Here is a 20,454-nt window from a genome sequence, read left to right as displayed (position 1 = left end):
GAGGTAAAAAAAATTATGCACGGTGTGAAGACAGTAGATGGAGAGACATTTTTCTCCCTCTCTCACAATACTAGACCCTGGGTCATCCCATGAAGCTGAATGCTGGGAGATTCAGGACAGATCAAAGGAAGCACTGCTTCACACGGCACGACTAGAGAATTCGCTACCACAAGAGGTAGTGATGGCCACCGACATGGATGGCTTTAAAAACAGATTAGACAAAATCGTGGAGGACAAGGCTATCAATAACTACTAGTCCTGATGGCTTCTAGTATGCCTATGTACACTACTTGCAGGGGGACACGACTGGGATGGTGCTATAGCACTCATGCCCTAGTTGTGGGGCAGCTTCCCACAGACAGCTGGTTGGCCATTGCGTGAGCAGAATGCTGGACTAGATGAATACATGTTCTGATCCAGCATGGCTCTTCTTTATGTTCTTATGTTCATACAGAAGGTTCCAGTTTCAATTCCTGACACCTTCTCATAAAACGATGCCAGGTTATGTTATAGCTCTCTACTTGAGATTCTGAAAAGTCACTGCCAGTCAAAGCAAACAATATTGGTCTAGATGGACAAAAAGTCTGACCGGTATGTTCCTAACATGTGTTAAGGTTGCTCTCTTCTTCATATACCTGCAGCATGAATCTGATTCTGTGCAAGCTCACTTGAACAGCTGGGGGATGGGGTGTCCTGATCCCCCCCACAATTCCTGATGCCCCCCTGCCCGCTCGCCCTCCCTCCCCCCATGCCCGATGCCTTGTCCCCTGTCCCTCTTCTCCCCCGCCCCCATCCCCGATGCCCGCTCTTCTCCCCCCGCCCACCATGCCTGATGCCCACTCTTCTCCCCCCCCGCCCCCCGTCCACCGTGCCCGTCCTTCTTCCCTCGCCCCCATCCGCCATGCCCGTGCCCGTCCTCCCCCCTTCTCTCCTGCCGGGTCCGGCCTTCCCCCCGGCCCCTATCTCCCCCCCCCCCCCGGCCTGATGGGCACAGCGCTCCTATGAGTGCTGTGCCCAGTCCGTGGCTTCTCCCGGCTACTCGCGAGTAAGTGAGCAGCCGGAAAAAGCCACGGACCCTGCTAGAAAAACCGGGCCATAAGTGAATCCGCTTATGCCGGGTTAAGGGAGACTTTAGCCCGGCCTGACCCCGGAATCCCCTGTGCGTCATCTGGATGCACAGGAGGGAGACCAGGCCTCCTGGTCTAGCAACGGCCTTCTACTGTAATTCAGGAAAATCTTGAAGATATTGCCGTATAACTTCCTCATCTCAATGCTTGCATAAGAACGTAAGAAGAACCTTGCTGGATCAGACCAAGGGTCCAGCTAGTCCAGCACTCTGTTCACACAGTGGCCAACCACCTGTCAACCAGGCACCCATAAAGCAGGACACGGGTACAAGAGCCCCCTCCTGCCCATGTTCCCCAGCATCTGGTGTATAGAGGCTTATATGCCTGGGATCCAGCTCCAGTTGAGAGCCCCCCTCCTTCCTGCTACCAGCTGTCGCTGCTGAGGCCATCAGAGGGAAAGGAAGCAGCAACCGGGCATCCCTCCATCATGCCTGGATCTGTATGATGCTATTAGAGGGAGAGGAAGCGGCAGCCCTTCCACTGTGTCCATGAACTTTTGAACTTTGCAATTAAGTATCTAGTGGCTAAATTTGCTTTTTTCCTCCTCCCTCCCAATCCCCTTTTCCTTTTGTGTCATGTTTTTTAGATTGTAAGCCTGTGGGCAGGGACTGTCTTAAGAATTATTTTTGTAAGCTGCCTTGAGAGCCTAAAGGGTGCTATAATAAATAAAAATAAATAAATAAATATACACTGCCTACTACACTTAGGACTTGTGTCCCCCCCCACCCCACCCCAGAGCAAAATAATTAGCATGGGCTTTGCATAGCCACAGTTTGGTGGCCTGAACATGGGGCTGGGCTGCTTGCTTGGTTAACTATAAGCTTGTCTCACCATGCCTACCCCATTTCGGCTCCCTGCAGTCTCCCGGACAGTAAATGGGGCATCCCCAGTCCTTTCGGTTCCCGATCAGCAAAGGAGACTTGGCAACAACCCCACTCTTGGTAGTGGAACATCAGGGCCATGCCCAAAATATACAACTGTCTGTCCAGAAGTAGCATTGAACAAAATTCTGTGTACATTTTCAGACTCTTACAAAGGCTGTATTCAGGTGTGGTTTCCTCCTTTAATGGATATGTAGCCTCAATAAACAAATGCCTTACTTTCTAGATGAATGTAAAGCCTTCAGACTTCAGGGGAATACATTGGATGGTATCCAATATTAGTCCTACGTACCATAGACCCCTTGAAATTAATGGGAGTTTAGTTAATTAATTTCAGTGGGTCTACTCTATGTAGGACTAACATTGGATACTACATATTCTGTGTATTTGGCCATTTTGAGCTGTCTCTAGAGGAAGTTCTGGTTCTCTGCCTTTCGCTTGCCTAATAAGATTGATCAAACCCGGAAATGCAAGGTCATTAAAAGCAGGAGATGTCGCCATTTTATTTCCTCCTGCAGGATGAGCCTCGCTCCCCCTCTCCCCTCAACCCATAACAACTTCATGCTGCAAACAATGGTCAGTGACAACACATTAGTCAATGGTGAGTGGAGTAGTTAACTCACGGTTGGTTTTTTGCGGGTACTCCCCACACGACATGGTGCCACACCCTCGTGGAGCAGTTGAGGCTCATGTTGAGTGGATTAATAGTCAACCTGGCATTTGACTGACACAGCCCCCCACCCCTCTCCCCACCAGCCCACCTCCCTCAGTCCTCCCGGTGCTATCCCAGCAGCCTCTGCGAGTTGTGCCGGCTGTAGCAGAGCAGCTGGCATGGTTTTGTCCACTCTTGCCCAAGAACTCTGTAGCCAGGCAAAATAGTCAAGTCAGCAGGTCGAAAAACTCCACTGAGCCCAACAGCCTTAGTTCAGGCAACACAATAACCACCGGTTGAGTGACTAGTCAACTCTGCAGCCAGCTGTGTTTCTCCAGTGGTTTTTTTGACGAAAAAGTCAACCGGGGGTGGTTTTTGCCTGACAGATGACACATTTACCAACCGTTGACCATTCCACTGACAGTTGATGACTAAAACCACCAGTGGTTATTGTGTTGTCTGAACTGAGCCACTCTCAGCTTCAAGCACTGAGATAGTGCTTACTGTCTTTCTCCCTATGTGCTCTCTGCTTTTAAGCAAATGGCGTAAGCACTGCTTGTTAGTTTGTGTATTACATTCTTATACCACCCTATAGCTAAAGCTCTCTGGGCGGTTCATAAACATTTATGACATTTCTACATTTATGTTAGCCTTCCCCATGCTGGTGCCCCCCAGATGTGTTGGGCTGGGGGATGCGGACAGTTGTCGTCCAACACATCTGGATGGCACCAAAACAGGAAAGGCTGATTTATGTGATTCAAAGATACTGATTAAAAGCTTCTGCTTTTAATCAACTTATGTTCGCCCAAGTCCTACGTCATTGAGCGTGACAATCAAATCTGAAATGCTGGGTTGTTTAGGGGCTAAATAACCCACTGAATAACCTATGGTTTGTTGCTGGGTTAACCACCGTGTTGTTTAGCCCCCAAACAACCCAGCATTCCAGGTTCACACATCACGTTCAATAACCTATGAACAGACCAATTGCAGGTTGTAGATTAAAAGTGGAATTGGCTGGCATGCTATAGGCAGTGCACCCTTTCTCTCCCATATGTCTCTGACAGCCCATGGGTTGCTTAACCATGGGCCGCCATTACAGGTGAACTGGTCCTATATGGATATTGGAATTTTTCCTACAACCAACATGGCTGCCTTTGTGGGGTTTTTTTTTAATGAAATATGTAACATGCCCCTTAGATCAGCCTCTGCACCAAAGGACTGGAAAGTGGACAATGTAATGCCATTAAAAAGAAAAAAAAGGATCCAGGGGGTCCACGAAATTACAAGCTGGTTGGCATAACACCAACGAATGGGTGGAAAGCATTATTAAAGGTAAAAGATCCAATATTTATTTCCTTACCTAATGTGGCAGGCCGGATGCTTTTAGGTGACGCTCGCTTTGGTGATGACTCAGGATGTGGGGCAACGGATTGCACAGGCCGGGTCTGCTTCGCTGACAGCTTCTTCAGGCTCACTTGCCTCTTGTCAAACATCTCTTGTACATCCTCTAGTTTTTGCAGAACTCTTTGGGCATTGCTCTGGAAGAGGAAGACAGATGCGGAGTGCGCACTGGCAGGAAGCTAAGGATACCTCCAGAATGGGATATTTTCACCCAGAAGTGTTAATGGCTCTTCACGGCCAGATCCTAAAGCACATTTGCATTGACTATCAATGGCTTATATGCCATCTCCAGGATCAGAGGCAACAGGCCTCTGAATACCCGTGGCTGGGGAGCCATAGTGGGAGGGGGCAACTGCCCTCCTGCCCTGCTTGTGGGCTTACCAGAGGCATCTGTGGGAAACCCTGTGCTGGGACTATATAGGACAGGGGTGTTGAACCACTTTCAGCCTGAGGGCTAAATTCAATTTTGCAGAAGCTCTCAATGGCCACACTGCAGTGGTGGGCAGAGCTAAAGGCAAAAGTGCATAGCCTATGAATACCAGTATATTTTAGCTTGAATATGGCCATAGCTCAGTATGCTAGATCACATGCTTTGCATGCAGAAGGCCCCATGTTCGATCCCCGGCTTCTCCAGGTAGGGTAAGAAAAGGAATCCTGCCTAAAACCCTGGAGAGCTGCTGTTGCCAGTCAGTGTCGACAATACTGGGTGAGATGGACTCAGTATAAGGCAGCTTCTATGTACTACTACTAACAAAGTCTTAGGAGAGGCATTTCAACCATTTAGAATGGAGGAAAACTTGTGGGAAAAGCAGGAAACCGCAAAATGATCAGTCAGGAAAGAGGGCGGGAAACCCCATGTGACCAGATTTGGACCCCAGGCAGGCCAGACGTGGCCCGCGGACCTGAGGTTCAACACCCCTGACACAGTATTTCAATCTGACCCAACAGGGCTCTTACCTTGATCTCTGCGGTGAGAATCATATCAAACTGATTGTAGAACTCCTTTGCATTCAACATGTGGTGGTCCTTGGCAGTGCCCAGGAATTTCTCTATATCACAAAGTGCAGTTTCAGCTCCCTCTTGGGTCTGGCATTTGTCCACAGCTTGAGAAGCTAAGAGGTAGATTCCAGCTTCACACCATTGGCTGGCCTTGAAAAAAATAGGTGGGGAAAGGGAGCTATTAAAACGTAAAATTGTATGTTCCCCCGGTCCAAAAAATGCTTGGATTGTACATACTCTAATCAGGGGACCATTTTGGGAGGGCAGGAGGGGGGCAGCCCCCACCCCACATTTCAGACTACACACTATTACTCTTTAAGAGCATTGCTATCTTGGGTCAGCCCACTGGTTTTACACACTGGCTCTGGCTATAGGTATGGCATCCCTGTAATAATGGGAGCAAGCAGAGAAACAAGACATTTTGCGGGCCGGTGGCAAGGTGACAGGTGGATAAGCTGCATAAATACATAGCATAACATTTTGATTCCGGCAGGCCTATCCAGTGAAATTTTAGAACGTTTTAAAGATGTTTTAATCATGTGTGGTATGTTTTTAATCAGTTTTTAATGTGAGTTTTATATCATGTTTTACACTGTTTGTTTTAGACTTTGCATGGTTTTAGTTTTTGTGAACCGCCCAGGGAGCTTTGGCTGTTGGGCGGTATAAAAATGCAATAATAAATAAATAAATAAAAACAGCAGGGTTAGGAAATAAATAGCAGGGCTAGGCCATCAATCCCATCCCTTCACTAAGGCAGAATAACCTGAGAATTCCATTTGATTCTTCTAAAGTCCTGTTTCCTCTCCCAACCAGAATACAGAAGTACAGAGAAAACCTAAGAAATGGGTCACGGTCGAATAAGCTGGGTTCCTAATGTGGTTTTGAGTTACTTCTTCTTTCAACTAAAAGTTCACATTTTGATTCACTTTGCATCCTTATTTGGTGTGTGTCTTTTATTGTGTTGCCATTGGTGCATGCATGCATGCAATCCTCTAGTAACAGCTCACCCCATGCACATGATTTTAATAAGGCTCTTAAGTCAAACCCACAGAGTGTTTTATTTAACTTACAGGAGCCTAAAAAATAAGTTTAAAAATTCACTGAGAAGACCTGCTAACACAGGATGACTCTCTAAAGTAAGTCGTGCACTGCATACATTATGACTTTTCACTCCCTGGGCTTTCCCCCTCTCCATGCTATTCCACCGCCCCATTTTCTTGAGGTTGTCAGAACAAATGCTGTACTGGTACAGTTGCTGACATGATACTGCAGGATATGGATTTTGGCCTTCTGGTTTGCAGCAAGAAGCCAAAATGCACGTGCTGATTGATCTGGACTTCAGCCTCCGTAATATACTCTAGGCTCAGCCGTCCCCAACCTGGTTCCCTCCAGAAGTTTTAGACTTCAGCTCCTATCAGCTCCAGTCAGCATGGCTAATTGCTAGAAATGCTGAGAGTTGTAGTCAAAACATCTGGAGGGCACCAGGTTGGAGAAGGCTGTTCTAGCCAATCGATATTATTATTATTATTATTATTATTATTATTATTATTTATTTATTTATTTATATAGCACCATCAATGTACATGGTGCTGTACAGAGTAAAACAGTAAATAGCAAGACTCTGCCGCATAGGCTTACAATCTAATAAAATCATAGTAAAACAATAAGGAGGGGAAGAGAATGCAAACAGGCACAGGATAGGGTAAACAGGCACTGGGTAGGGTAAAACTAACAGTATAAAGTCTGCACAACATCAAGTTTTAAAAGCTTTAGGAAAAAGAAAAGTTTTTAGTTGAGCTTTAAAAGCTGCGATTGAACTTGTAGTTCTCAAATGTTCTGGAAGAGCGTTCCAGGCGTAAGGGGCAGCAGAAGATCTCACCCACAATCATTCTTAACATACCATGTAAACTCAATGGCTCAATTTCACACTGACACAACTGAGCATGATGGTCCACCGTGCATTTGCGCAAAACACCTGCTCATCGTTTTTGTGCGGCAACAAATTTAGGCTGACCGTATGAAAAGGAGGACAGGGCTCCTGTATCTTTTGTATCTGGTCATGCTAGGCAGGGCTCCTGCAGCTTTCACTGTTGTGATGAAGAAGGAATTTCACCAGATGCAGCATGCATACAAATGACACCTGCTGAAATTCGCTTTTCAATACAACTGTTAAAGATACAGGAGCCCTGTCCTCCTTTTCATAGGGTCACCTAAACAAATTTCATTAACAATGACCATCAGATTTCATTTTAAAAAGTTGGGCAGGTTTCTAGTTCACATAGGAAAACACCTAAAAAAAAAAACCTGGAAGTTTCTGCTACAGATGTAGAAATCACCAAAACCCTGGAAAGGACTTCTTGCGATCTGGATAAAATGGCTACAATCAACAAGATTAATTTCAGTCCTTACACATTGTCAGTTCACCTGTGCAAATTTATATAATTTGGGTTTTTTGGTGGTAGGATTTGGGCAGCTTGATACAGTGTTCTAAACTTCCTTGGTAACTGAAGGGCAAAGCGTTTTCCATAACCCATTATTGTGTGGATTTTTAATCAAGTACTATCAAAAACTATAACGTATCCTGCCCCTGTGTTTACTGGTTCCATGCATCTTACCTTATCTAATTGTTTGTGCAATTCTAGAGACTTCCCTAAAATATCATATTTTTTCTTGGTCTCATTGGCAAAGTCATCGCAGATGCGCCTGAGTTCAACACACTTTGGTCTAATGGAGTCAATTGCATAATGGTTGTTTTGGATCAGCTGGTCTCCATGGAGAGCTAATGACTGGGCTTTTCCCAAAGGCTCCTGGAAAAGATATAAACATTAAATAGGGATAAGTTATATGCAATTCAAGCACACCAGGAAGAAAAGCAACATTTTTGTGGTCCGCGGACAAAACTGGAGCTATTGTTTCTTGTAAGACACATCCCTGCTCCTTATAAATGAACAGCATTGGCTAGGGTGAACATATGGAAAGGAGGACAGGGCTCCTGTAAATTCAACAGTTGTATAGAAAAGGGAATTTCAGCAGGTGTCCTTTGTACGCTTGCAGGACTAGGTGAAATTCCCTCTTCACCACAACACTTAAAACCACAGGAGCCCTGCCCTCTTGACCAGATGCAAAAGAGGGCAGGGCTCCTGCAGCTTTAACTGTTGTGATGTTGAAGGAATTTCACCTAGTCCTGCAAGCGTACAAATAACACCTGCTGAAATTCCCTTTTCTATACAATTGTTAAAGATACAGGAGCCCGGTCCTCCTTTCCATATGGTCACCCTAGCATTGGCCGGCTTGCCAAGCACACTTTCCCACTTTTGATAGCGACAACCCAGCCCCATGGGGTACTTAAGTCACCTCCAGACCAAGGCAGCCCCATGCAGTGAACAAGGAGAAATGTGGATCTGTGAAGTCCTCACAGCTGTGCAGTGAATGCAGGGGTATATTCAGTGAAGGCAAGACTATCCACTGACGGGAAGGAGGTAGTGGGTGGGTGGGGTTTTTGTCTCTTGTCCTGTGCCTTTAACAGCAGCTTGAGCCTGTAGAAATCAGCAGGTGACGCTTTTCAGGGCAGCATGGACATAAGCATCACTACCTGGCTAATGTTTGTGGATCAAGGTGCGGTTAAAGGATTTAGAGGAAAGACCTGTTAAATCTAGTTGGCAAACCCTTTTTCCCCCTTGTCATGCTTTTTGTACACATGGCTGGGTACTACACAGCCTGATCAGGAAGTTGCCCTCTGGATGTCTCAGAATCCTTCCCACAGAGCTCCCCATGGTCTGCCCCACTTGATCTTTCTTTCTGTCCTTAATTCCAATTAAGCCTCAGTCGAAGGCCCCCTTTTCTTTCAAATTATTCTGCCCATTCACTCTCGATGCTCCTTACCGCTGGAACTCCCCTCTAAACCTACACATGGTGCAGCCTCGCCCTTCAAATCTCTCCTGTGAACCCACTTTTCCCATGGAGCATTTGGCATCACCCCTTAGTGTTCAGCTCCACTGCAATGAAGTCCAAGTATCTAAAACTAACTGCATATGTTAGCAATCGTCCCTTTTTATCCTTTTCCTCCCCTCCCTCCCTCTTTTGACTCTGTCAGAAGGTGAATTTTAAGCTCTGTGGAGGCAGCGGCCTTAACCTTTTGGCTTGTGGAACTTTGTAATATGACACATGGGTGGAGGATACTGTATTTCCCTCTATTTACAATCTTCTGGAGGGGAGGGGCACTGCTGCTTCTGTGGCCAAACTGGGACCACCCATGCACATGAGGGTGTAGGGTGACCATATGAAAGGGAGGACAGGGTTCCTGTATTTTTAACAGTTGTATTGAAAAGGGGATTTCAGCAGGTGTCATTTGTAGACATGCTGCACCTGGTGAATTTCCCTCCTCATCACAACAGTTAAAGCTGCAGGAGCCCTGCCTTGAGTGACCAGATACAAAAGAGTGCACAGCTCCTGCAGCTTTAACTGTTGTGATGAAGAGGGAATTTCACCAGGTGCTGCTCGCATAGAAATGACACCTGCTGAAATTCCCTTTTCAATACAGGAGCCCTGTCCTCCTTTCCATATGGTCACCCTAGGCTCAGGAGAACACGAAAGATTGCAGAAGTACAATTTTTAAGGGGCAAAAACCCTAAGGGAGGCAGGGGGGGGACATAAAACAGCACATAAAACAACCCAACGAGGACTAAGTGTGGTCAGTGGCTATGCAATGATGACCGTTAAAGGGCAAAATGGAAATTGGGGGCAGGAATGGAATGAAGTGGCTGGAATTCTGAATAGGAGCACTCCACGCTGCAACATTTTGTTACAGGTCCCATTTATAATAAATGAATAATATCAGTAAACAATTGATATTATTAATGAAACGTAATCATATAATTTCTAGTAACCATAATTTGCTGTGTCTTGTATATAATGCCTAAAAAAAGGGCAAACCTGTCCTCTCTCCTCCAATTGCTTTCGTTCCTTCAGAATGTGTTCCACGCGGGAGACGCTGTCTCCGATATCTGTGAAACCCGCCTGTACTTCCATCAAGTTGTCCAGTGCCAGTTTGACCTATACAGAAAATGTGCATAAAAATATGGGGGGGGGGGGGGGGAATTAGCAACTGTCCTAAAATGCCTTCACTGTTAACCAGTTTAGAAGCAAAGCCATTTAGAGATAGTCACAAAGAAGCTCTTCTACCCCTCTTCTCCCTTTGATAAATGTGAATGCTCTTCACCCATGCAAAGAATAGACATCATGAGCTTTTTCACACATTACATGGTAGAAAATCCAGACTTTGCCACTGAGTATACACTCAAACTGTTCTGATTCTGCTTGGCAGCTGACTGTGGAACAGATACCAGCTAAATCACTGCTGTTACATCATGCTTTCACAGTACATATGAAATCATAGAATCATAGAATAGCAGAGTTGGAAGGGGCCTACAAGGCCATCGAGTCCAACCCCCTGCTCAATGCAGGAATCCACCCTAAAGCATCCCCGACAGATGCTTGTCCAGCTGCCTCTTGAAGGCCTCTAGTGTGGGAGAGCCCACAACCTCACCAGGCAACTGATTCCATTGTTGTACTGCTCTGGGTCCATAAAACTAACGTGCGTGTAGCAATAGTGTACTTTGGTTGCGTATCTCAGACAGGTACCTGGGCTTGGCCACAACTGCCTGCTAAATTTTGAAAATACTCAAGGACTAGGTCATCTGTCCAGAAGAGGGTGACAAAGATGGTGAGGGGTCTGTAGACTATTCTATGGGGAAACACTGAAGGCTTTTGTATATTGTGTTTAAGTGTTTTTATCCTATGTAAACTGCCCAGAGAGCTTCGGCTATGGGGCAGTATACTACTACTACTACTACTACTACTACTACTACTACCAATAATAATAATAATAATAATAATAATAATAATAATAATAATAATAATAATGACAATTAACAAGTGATATCATTGCCATTTTCAGCTCCTGGAGTGGCTCTCACATAGAATATGGAGCAAATTTGTTTCTGTGTCTCTGGAGGCGAAGACCTGAATCAATGTGTTTCAATTACAAGAGAGGGGATTTTGAACAAACGTTAGGAAGAACATTCCTGATAGTACAAGCCGTTTGACCCTGGAATAGGCTGCATCGGAGGCTAGTGAACTTTCCTTTGTTAGAGGCTTTTAAGCAGAGGCTGGACGGCTGCCTGTCAGGGATGCTGCAGCAGCACTTTTCCTGCACTGGCAGGGGGCTGGATTACTTAACCTAGCATGACAGGAACATAGAATCGTAGAGTTGGAAGGGGCCTCTAAGGCCACCGAGTCCCACCCCCTGCTCAATGCAGGAATCCACATTAAGCATCCCTGACAGATGGCTGTCCAGCTGCCTCTTGAAGGCCTCTAGTGTGGAAGAGCCCTTCCAATTCAATGGTTCTAACCAGTGCTGCCTCCGTGTTTTTGAGCATCTTTGAGCAAGACACCCTTAACAGTCCCTTTTTCGCAGTGAGTCTATCTTCTCATCACCAGTGTCACTAGCTGCTATTGCTCCTCCTCCTCCTCTTCCTCCTCATTGCTACCACTTGTTTGCTTGGCAGGCAGAGAGCCAGGGAGCAAACCTGCTGCACCTCCTTCACACCACCACTGTTGCTTGCGCCAGAGCAAGAGGCAAGAGAACATGCAAGAGGCAGTGGTGAAGAGCAGGAGCAACACCCACAGCCCTGTCAGTTGGCCCTGCTGGGTGGGGGCCCTCGGCTGCTGCCTGTCGGCCCTAATTCTAATCAAGAGTTTGCGTAGTTTGCAGGCGTCCTGCAAAGCCAGCAGAAAACGACGGAAAATCTCCTTTCACCCAAGAAAATGGAAATTAGGCTTTCCTTTCCAAACAACAGCCCATATACAAGTACCCAACAATTTCTCTAAGGATGAAGATTCTCGTAATTTTTTAAGTGCAGTGGGACCAATATGAAACACTCTTACTATGTCCAGTTCAATTTTTCCCTCTACTGAGTTGCTTCAAAAAACAAAAGTGGTGTTCTGTACTTTTTGCAGCACAAGCTGGTTGTGCATAGTGCTGATTGGCTAGCACCACTCCTCAATCCCTGGATCTGTTTTGCACTTTCCCCCCTCTTTTTTATTAAAATGATTATGAAGTATCAGATAAATGGATATAAACATACATGATGCCATTGTTTAAATGATTTCTTTTTTAAAAAAAAATGCCACCAGCTTGAAGCATGAGAGAAGAGGCAAGACTGATAATGGATGGGCCAGGATTAGATTGGCTGGTGCACATATCTGTAATTTCAAGCAAAAAGTCAGTAGGAAATGGCTCATCCTGTAGCTCAGAGATAGACTCAACCTCTCTCTCTTATATTATGTCTGTCTTTATTTTCAGTGCAAAGTCTCTTTCCAGAAACTCTCATTTTAAGGTACCTATAATTGGTTCCATTCTAACCTTCTCCCAGGCATTCCAAAATTACATCCACATGCCTAGATTTTGTGGGGTCTTGGTCTTGCGTTTATTGGACTGTCCCTTCTTATTAGTATTCCCATTTACAAGGAGATTAACTGCAGCTTTGGGGGTGAAACAGTGATTTAGTTTTGAGGAATATTATTATTATTATTATTATTATTATTATTATTATTATTATTATTATTTATTTATTTATATAGCACCATCAATGCTGTACACAGCATTGATGGTACACAGGAGAATTACCACCACCACCCCATTCCCCAGTGCTGCTTTCCTGATCGGGTTTGGAGCACCCTGCAATTGCATTAAAACAAACCCGTCGTTAATCTAATGGTGGACTTCCTGTATAACAGGTAGTTTGGCCTTTAAGTCTGGAGGCTAAATTTCTGCCATTCTGTTATTTCGGCCTGGGATCAGGGCTGGCCTTACCATTAGGCAGAGTGATGCAGTCCTCTCAGGTGGCAGCAAGATGCTGGAGTAGAATGTAGGCCACAAGGCCTGCTCTGCTGCCCCAAAGCTAGTCTGCTTGCCTGCACCTTCAGGTGAAGTGTAGGACACTGTTCCATAGCCAGTGTTGAAGAAAGATTCAGTTACCAATCCAGTCAGCTTTTTCTTTTTTCTTTTCTTTTTTCGTACATGGAAAGGGAAAGAACGCCATCTTGTTCTTTACCTCAAATATCTTGGACTAGCCCTGCCCGGAATTCACTGGCTGCCAGCTGGCAGCTTAGATTATGCAATTCCATTTCTGTCTTCTTTACTTATGTATTTATTTTTCTGTAAATAAGACATGTCGCCCTCAATAGATATATGGAAATTACAATCCACCAGCATTTCACTGGGACTCGAAAATAGAAGCATTGAATATGGTCAGGTATAAGCAAATAATAATAAAAAAATACCTCTCTGAAATCCTGCTCGAAGTGTCGGAGCTGCAAGCATTGTTCTAATTTTAGGTGGTGCTTGGACCAGAACTGATCAAAGGCTCTCTCTGTTTCATCTAACTGAGCCAGCAACCTGTTGAGGCAATTAGAGAATGGCATTTGATTCAGAGGGGCGTAGGCTTCTTAACATCAGAGCACAGAAATGAAGGAAACCAGCGCATTGATCTCTACCACTGAGGAGGTGGGACAACTATCAAAATGACAGAGCCACCCATGTACACCAGCTTCTCCTGCTGCAAAAGTCAGGGAATTCACTACCACAAGATGCGGTGATGGCCACCAATCTGGATGGCTTTAGAAGGGGGGTTGGATAAATATTCCTGGAGGAGAAGGCTAGCAATGGCTGCTAGTCCTGATGGCTCTGTGCTGCCTCCAGGGTCAGAGGCAGTAAGCCTATATACAGCAGTTGCTGGGGAACATGGGCAGGAGGGTGTTGTTGCACCAAGTCCTGCTTTGCTGGTCTCTGGCCGATGGCTGGTTGGCCACTGTGTGAACAGAGTGCTGGACTAGATGGACCCTTGGTCTGATCCAGCATGGCTGTTCTTATGTTCTTAAGCAAAAATCAAGGGCTTTATCTCTCCCATACCTTAACCCAGAGCCTGGTTACATATTATATTGATCATGTCAGAGCAGTTCTACTATGTGAGCCCCCGGTCAAGAATTTATTTATTTATTATTTTCTTTACAATATTTATATACCGCTCCCCATTGAAAATTTTGGAGCAGTGTACAAGATAAGATAAGAAAAGAAAAGAAAACAGAATAAAACACTTTAAAATAGATTTTAAAAGAAGCAAAATGTACAGTGAACCGTGGCTGGTCATTAAGGAAAGGCTTCCTGGAATAATGACGTTTTCAGGAGGCGCTGAAAGGAATGCAAAGTTGGCGCCTGCCTGAACTGCAGAGGCAGGGAATTCCATAGGAGGGGGGCCACCACACTGAAGGCTCTTCCCCTGGTGGAATTCTGAAGCACCTCCTGTTGACAGGAAGGGGAAGTCAGAGGCAATAAAAATCAAATACACACAGGGGACACATGACCCTCTCCAGGCCTTTCCCAACGATGATACCCCCCCCCCCCCCACACACACACTGCACTCACACATTCAGAACACTTCTTGGCCATTTCCAGTCCATACATTTTCCAAAACATTAATTGGAAATATTAACACTGCCTGTAGCCTTCCAAACACAGATGTTAAAGCAACCAGAGATTTATACTAGAACCCTTTTCATTTGTGAGGTGCCGGTGTGGTGGTATTTCCCCCCCCCCCAAATGCTATGCTGCTTTGTAGGCACAGATTAATGAATATGGTGGAGTATCTGCTATGTTTGTAATATGATCAACACCAATGCAAAGTGTTGTAATTGCAGGGAGAGTCTGAAATGTTACATGAGTTTTTACATTTATGCTCATAGTGTGAGCACATGCCATCAGCCACAGTGCTCTATGCAGTATACCACAATTGTGAGGGACCTGAGAGGTCATGCTACCATTTCAGTTCACTTTTCTTTTTAAAAAAAGTCTGGCAACTGGCATGCACATGTTCTCAGCTATCCAAGTTTAAAAAATAAATTGTGTGGTTATCCATAGCTCCACAACTGTGTAAGTCTGCAACGAGAAATAGCTGGAAAAAATAATAATCATTGATTTCCTGCTCAGAGATTCACCCAAAACCCTCCCAAGTGAAGTGCAGGGAAGGGAAAAATAGGGGCATTTCTAGACGAGGGCTTAGCCCGGGGATTGCCCTGGGATCATCCCTGTGCGTCCACATGACGCACAGGGGATCCCGGGGGCAGGGAAGGATGATCCCTTCCCCCCTCCTCGGGATAACCGGAACGGCTTTAATTCTGACTTTTTCCACAGTCTCAGGATCGTCCCAAGACTGTGTGGGCGGCCGTCCCAGTTTCGTCCTGGCTCCTCGCGAGTAAACGCAAGGAGCTGGGGACCAGGCATGGGGCAAAAGAACTCTGCTCCGTGCCCATCAGGGGGTGGGAGGGGGAGCAAGTTTTTTTTTTTTAAAGAACCTTTTCGATGGAGCACTCGAGCTCTCATCTTCAATAAAAAAACAAAATGGTGGATGTGACATTCTCCTTCCTCCCGGGACGTTGCACACTGCGTGTGGACTAAGGGGGCGGATCTCATGATCACTATGTTGTGAGATCCTCCCCCACTCCTCCCTAGGTCTAGACATGCCCTCAGGGAGGAGGTGAGGGGAAATGTTGCAAAGCAGGTTCTATAGCTGTAAAGCCGCTCCTGCAGTTAAAGAGTTACAATACCACTAGATTGAAGCACACAAGACTTTGCAGACGCAATCACTGAAAATCTGACCATAGAAGTAGTTTGGGTGAGTAACCCAAACATCACTGTACTGGAATAAAACTCTAGTATACGTAGATTGGCCCATAATTGTACATGCAGCAGCATGTCAACATATAGCTTGACCCAGCAACTTCTCATGGGTGCAAGAGAATTCTGAAATGCATTATCTATTTTATTACTAGGATTTTATTAGATTGTAAGCCTATGAGGCAGAGTCTTGCTATTTACTGTTTTACTCTGTACAGCACCATGTACATTGATGGTGCTATATAAATAAATAATAATAATAATAACAATAAGTTGCAACTCTATACACGCTAATCTAAGAAGTGCCAATGAACTCAATGGGGCATACTTCTGAGTAGCTGTGTGTAAAGGACTGCACCATTAATTTATCTCCTGCTTCTCATGTTCAGCTGGAGGATCATGAGGATAGAACTGGAAAATATTTCCTCTCTGACCCTCTTTGCTATGCTTCATTAGAACCCAACCCAGCCCAGTTGTTTAAATGTTAAACAAAAGGCTTCTGAAAACAATACCCATTCACTGACTCTGTAACAGAGCAAAACAATGAACTTGAGAGAGTTTTCACTGAGCTACTGTGACCAACTAAGGTAGCCAGATGCAAACTAGGACTGGGCAAGCTACACCGGTTGAATTTCCCAATTCCACCCAGCTATTAAGGGTGAAGAGCCCCGTCCCCTTTTATGTCTGGCCACTGTATGACCAACCTTTGGTTTCTGACTGGTTCAGTGGCATGTAATAATGAAATGGGCCCATGGGTAACTATTGCAAATGCTCTTCAAATACATTGTTTTGTTTGGTTGTGCAATTTAATGTTGAATATAACCCCAAGAACAAACTTTGTAATCTCACTTGAGAATCTCTCCACTTCTCCCACCTCAATTGTACTAAAATCTCTTTGCTAGCCACTACTGAACTGGAATCCCTAGGAGATGAACTTCTCAGACTTGAAAGGGGATCATATCAAAGAGATGAGCTACGCTGGAAGAATATTACTGAAAGCAATGTGATGGGGTTTGCTCTCTCTCCTGTGTGGTCTGTTTCATGTCAATTACAGATTCCCTTGCCACCACCCCTGTATAAATGAAAGGGATAAATATGTGGATGAAATCCACATGGCTACACTGTTATAGGGTGGCCATATAGTAAGCAGGACAGGGCTCTTGTATCCATAACAGTTGCATAGAAAAGGGAATTTCAAGCAGGTGTCATTTGTAGGCATGCAGCACCTGGTGAAACTCCCTCTTCATCACAACAGTTAAAACTGCAGGAGCCCTGCCAACTTTTGTATCTGGTCACTCTGGGCAGGGCTCATGCAGCTTTAACTATCGTGATGAAGACGGAATTTCACCAGGTGCTGCATGCATACAAATGACACCTGCTGAAATTCCCTTTTTTATGCAACTGTAAAAGACACCGAAGTCCTGTCCTCCTTTTCTAGGGTGACCATATGGAAAGGAGGACAAGGCTTCTGTATCTTTAACAATTGTCACCCTACCTTTTCATATGGTCACCCTACACTGTCACATCTACTTTTGGCTTTCAGGCTGTTCCTCAAGTTGGGATAACTCTTTCTCCCGCTTGTACCCAAACAAGCCTTTTATGGGTGGTTCTTTGCTTTGCTCCCTGACGTTTCTGATTCCATATGCGGGGGACATTTGGCAGAAGGAACTGTGAGACACAGACGGGTGATGAAAACTGTCCTGCTGCTGCAGAACGTGTGGGTTGGGTGCTGGGGGGGGGGGCGGGAGGCTTCCAGATGGAGGGCTCTTAGCGCTACCAATCAAAAGGCATTATGCAACTGTTCCCTCTTTTTCTCCTTAGCAGATTTGCTGTAGTAAAGGGAGAAGATTGAAGAAGCGCTAAGAAAACCTGGGACAAGTGGACGATGACATCTGGACCCCTGTAAACATCCGTGAATGAGGAAAAGTGATGGTGCTCTAAAAGCCTCATCTGGAAGCACCCTGAGTTTTAGTTATGCGCTAAGAGCACACGTTATTTTTTTTAAAAAAAAGAGAGAGAGAAAGAAAGAACACAAGTAAATAAATGTACAATGTAAATAATGATTCAGATTGAGACTGAAGGTAAGTTCACACATCTCTCATCGGCAAAACCAGTTAAACTTTGATCTTTTTTCCAACCTTTCTACAGTCGCCACGTTTTCAAGCTCATCTGGGCTCAGTTTGCTGGTGGCACTTCGTGTGACGGGCTCTCTGATGCAAGTTAAGAGTGTGGCCCCCTGCTTCACAGCTAGCTTCAGCTCATCCTGTTGAGAGAGAGAGGGAGGGAGGGAGAGAGAAGAAATGTCCGATTATGTCATCAGAATGTATCATAACCCCTGTCAGAAGCTGCTGAGCCCAGACTGAAGGAGCATTAGACCTGTGTGTTGCTGCTCTCTCTAGTGAGCCACGGAAGAATACGCAGGCCAAAGCTTTACCTGGCTCCATTTTTCGCAGTTGGGGGTATGTCTACACCACAAGGGTGTAGGGGGAGGATTGTGGACTTAACGGCTTCCGTGATCCTCCCTGGGTGTCTAAACAGTTGTGCGACGTCCCGGAAGGATGTTGCGGCCACCATTTTTTTTAAACAACGAGAGGAGTGTGTTGGATCCTGGAACGGATCAGTTTTACTTTATTCCTAAGCTTTAGGATGCCCATTGGCAGAAGACATGAAGAAACATGAAGGAATATTTCTAAATGTCGAGGCCACCATCTGGACAATGCAATTATTGAATTATTGGTGGCATGGGATGATTATTCAATTAGTCAATTAGTGGCTGGGATGACTGTACAGTTTTGCTCTCTATATATGGCTCTGTATTGTGTACGATTATCCATTGCCATTATCATTACTGCTACTGCTGTTATCAGTTGTGATCGTTGTGAGTATATGTGTGTGCTGTAACTAATTTATTCAACCAACTTCTATGTCAGTAAAAGCTCTGTTTGTATCTTAACAAAGTATTTGAGCCTTATTGGGTCTTTGCTGCGTTTCTACTGAGAGAAGCTTCTAACAGAACTCTGCTTATTCTTGAGAGGAGTTACTTCCAACAGAGTGCACTTGCGCTCCATCGCTAAAGGTAAACAAACAAACAAAAACCCTGACCCCGCTCCTAACCCCCCCCCCAACCCCGATGGGCATGGACTGCCACCATGCAGCTCCTTACCCGTTTCAAGTGTCCCACTACTTGCGGGGAGGTAAGTCAGGTTTTCTGCGGTTCCTGATATCCCAGGGTAAGCCCTTGCTCATCCCGGGTTGCCCCCGGGATCCCCTGTGCATCATGTGGACGCACAGGGATGATCCAAGGACTACCCTGGGATATAGGCATGGTGTAGACATGCCCTGGGTGCCCTCCAGAAGTGTTGGACTGTAACTCCAACACTTGTTCTTTTAAAAATGCAATTTTTAATAGTGATTTTATTCTGTTTTTATTCTATTTGTTCCAAAAACTTTGGATAGGGTGATATATACATACATACATACATACATTGTAAAAAAATAAATTAAATACATTTTTAAAAAAGTACTCTGATCACACCAGCTAGCACAGCCCATGTCCTGCTTGTTAGGCATGATGGGAATTGTAGTCCATTACACCTGGAGGATAATAGAAGTGCTCCTGGGTTCCACCCACCCAGGCCAACCATGGGCTCTCCCTGTCCTGACAACATGGCCATGTGTCCTACTTTACTGAGGGCTATCCTCTACCTGAAGGGCTGTCAGTGGATGGTCCTCTATTTCAAGGCATTCTCTGTTTGAAGGGCAGTCAAGCTCAAGCCTGGTTCAAAGATCAAGAACCATCAGAAGGAAGAGCGGAGGCCTTGTATTTGCCCATCCACAATTGGATAGACAGCAGGCACACAGGGCACCTGGTCATGGACCTCCCAACTACAGTGGAACGGATTGCATTTCTATTCAAATTATAGTACTTCTAAAGTTGCGTCTATATATAGATAAATTAGCATGTGCAAATGTTACTCAAATCAGTGTCCTCTTTTGTCCTCTTTTTTGGCTATGCCTAAGTGGCCACCCTAGGCCTGAAAGGGCTATAAAGGCTCGTAGGTCCATCTGGTACTTTTCCTGTGCAGCAATGCACAGTGTTTACTATCATATGGGTTTGTCTCCTGGTTGCCAGCTTCTGGCTCCCATTCAGCAGTTGCACTGACACTCTCCCTCTGACTCCTACTCCTATGAGGAGAGACTGAAAGAACTGGGCATGTTTAGCCTGGAGAAGAGGAGATTTTTCCCGATGTCCAGCCGGAATTTGGCTTCCTGTAACTTGAACCCATTCTTCCGGGTCCTGCAGTCTGGGATGATCAAGAAGAGTTCCTGGCCGTCATCTGTGACAACCTTTCAAGTATTTGAAGAGTGTTCTCATGTCTCCCCTCAGTCTTCTCTTCTCCAGACTAAACATTCCTTCTGTGTGTGGGAGAAGAAAGGATACATTTGCTGTCCAATCAATTAAGCCAGACTTCCACAGCTTGGTGCCCTACCAGATAGGTTGGACTGCAACTCCCATCACCCTCAGCTGAGAACTATGGGAGTTGCAATCCAACACGTTTGGAGGGCGCCAGGTTGGGGAAAGCTGAATTAAGGGGACCTTATTAGTTTACGTTTAGATAGAATAAAGTCCTACAGCTCCCAGCATTCTCCAGCCAGACTTTT

At 45.3% G+C, this 20,454-nt stretch overlaps 2 protein-coding genes across 3 annotated transcripts in view; one reads left to right on the top strand and one right to left on the bottom strand.

Annotated features, from left to right (window-relative positions):
- Window positions 1-20,454, top strand: part of ATP11B (ATPase phospholipid transporting 11B (putative)) — a 508,285-nt gene that overhangs the window by 361,057 nt on the left and 126,774 nt on the right. The gene's annotated exons all lie outside the window — the stretch shown is intronic.
- MCF2L2 (MCF.2 cell line derived transforming sequence-like 2) overlaps window positions 1-20,454 on the bottom strand; it is a 282,358-nt gene that overhangs the window by 165,986 nt on the left and 95,918 nt on the right. Inside the window, exons 8-13 of the mRNA XM_063131918.1 lie at window positions 17,931-18,055; window positions 13,404-13,518; window positions 9,993-10,112; window positions 7,676-7,867; window positions 5,019-5,210; window positions 4,021-4,198 (exon numbers count right to left, since the gene is read on the bottom strand). Coding sequence (XP_062987988.1) covers window positions 4,021-4,198; window positions 5,019-5,210; window positions 7,676-7,867; window positions 9,993-10,112; window positions 13,404-13,518; window positions 17,931-18,055 — 922 coding nt within the window. The remainder of the gene's footprint in view (window positions 1-4,020; window positions 4,199-5,018; window positions 5,211-7,675; window positions 7,868-9,992; window positions 10,113-13,403; window positions 13,519-17,930; window positions 18,056-20,454) is intronic.

The sequence above is a fragment of the Elgaria multicarinata genome, chromosome 8 (genome assembly GCF_023053635.1).
Source record: "Elgaria multicarinata webbii isolate HBS135686 ecotype San Diego chromosome 8, rElgMul1.1.pri, whole genome shotgun sequence".
Lineage (NCBI taxonomy): Eukaryota > Metazoa > Chordata > Lepidosauria > Squamata > Anguidae > Elgaria > Elgaria multicarinata.
This window is presented reverse-complemented; position numbering and strand designations above follow the sequence as displayed.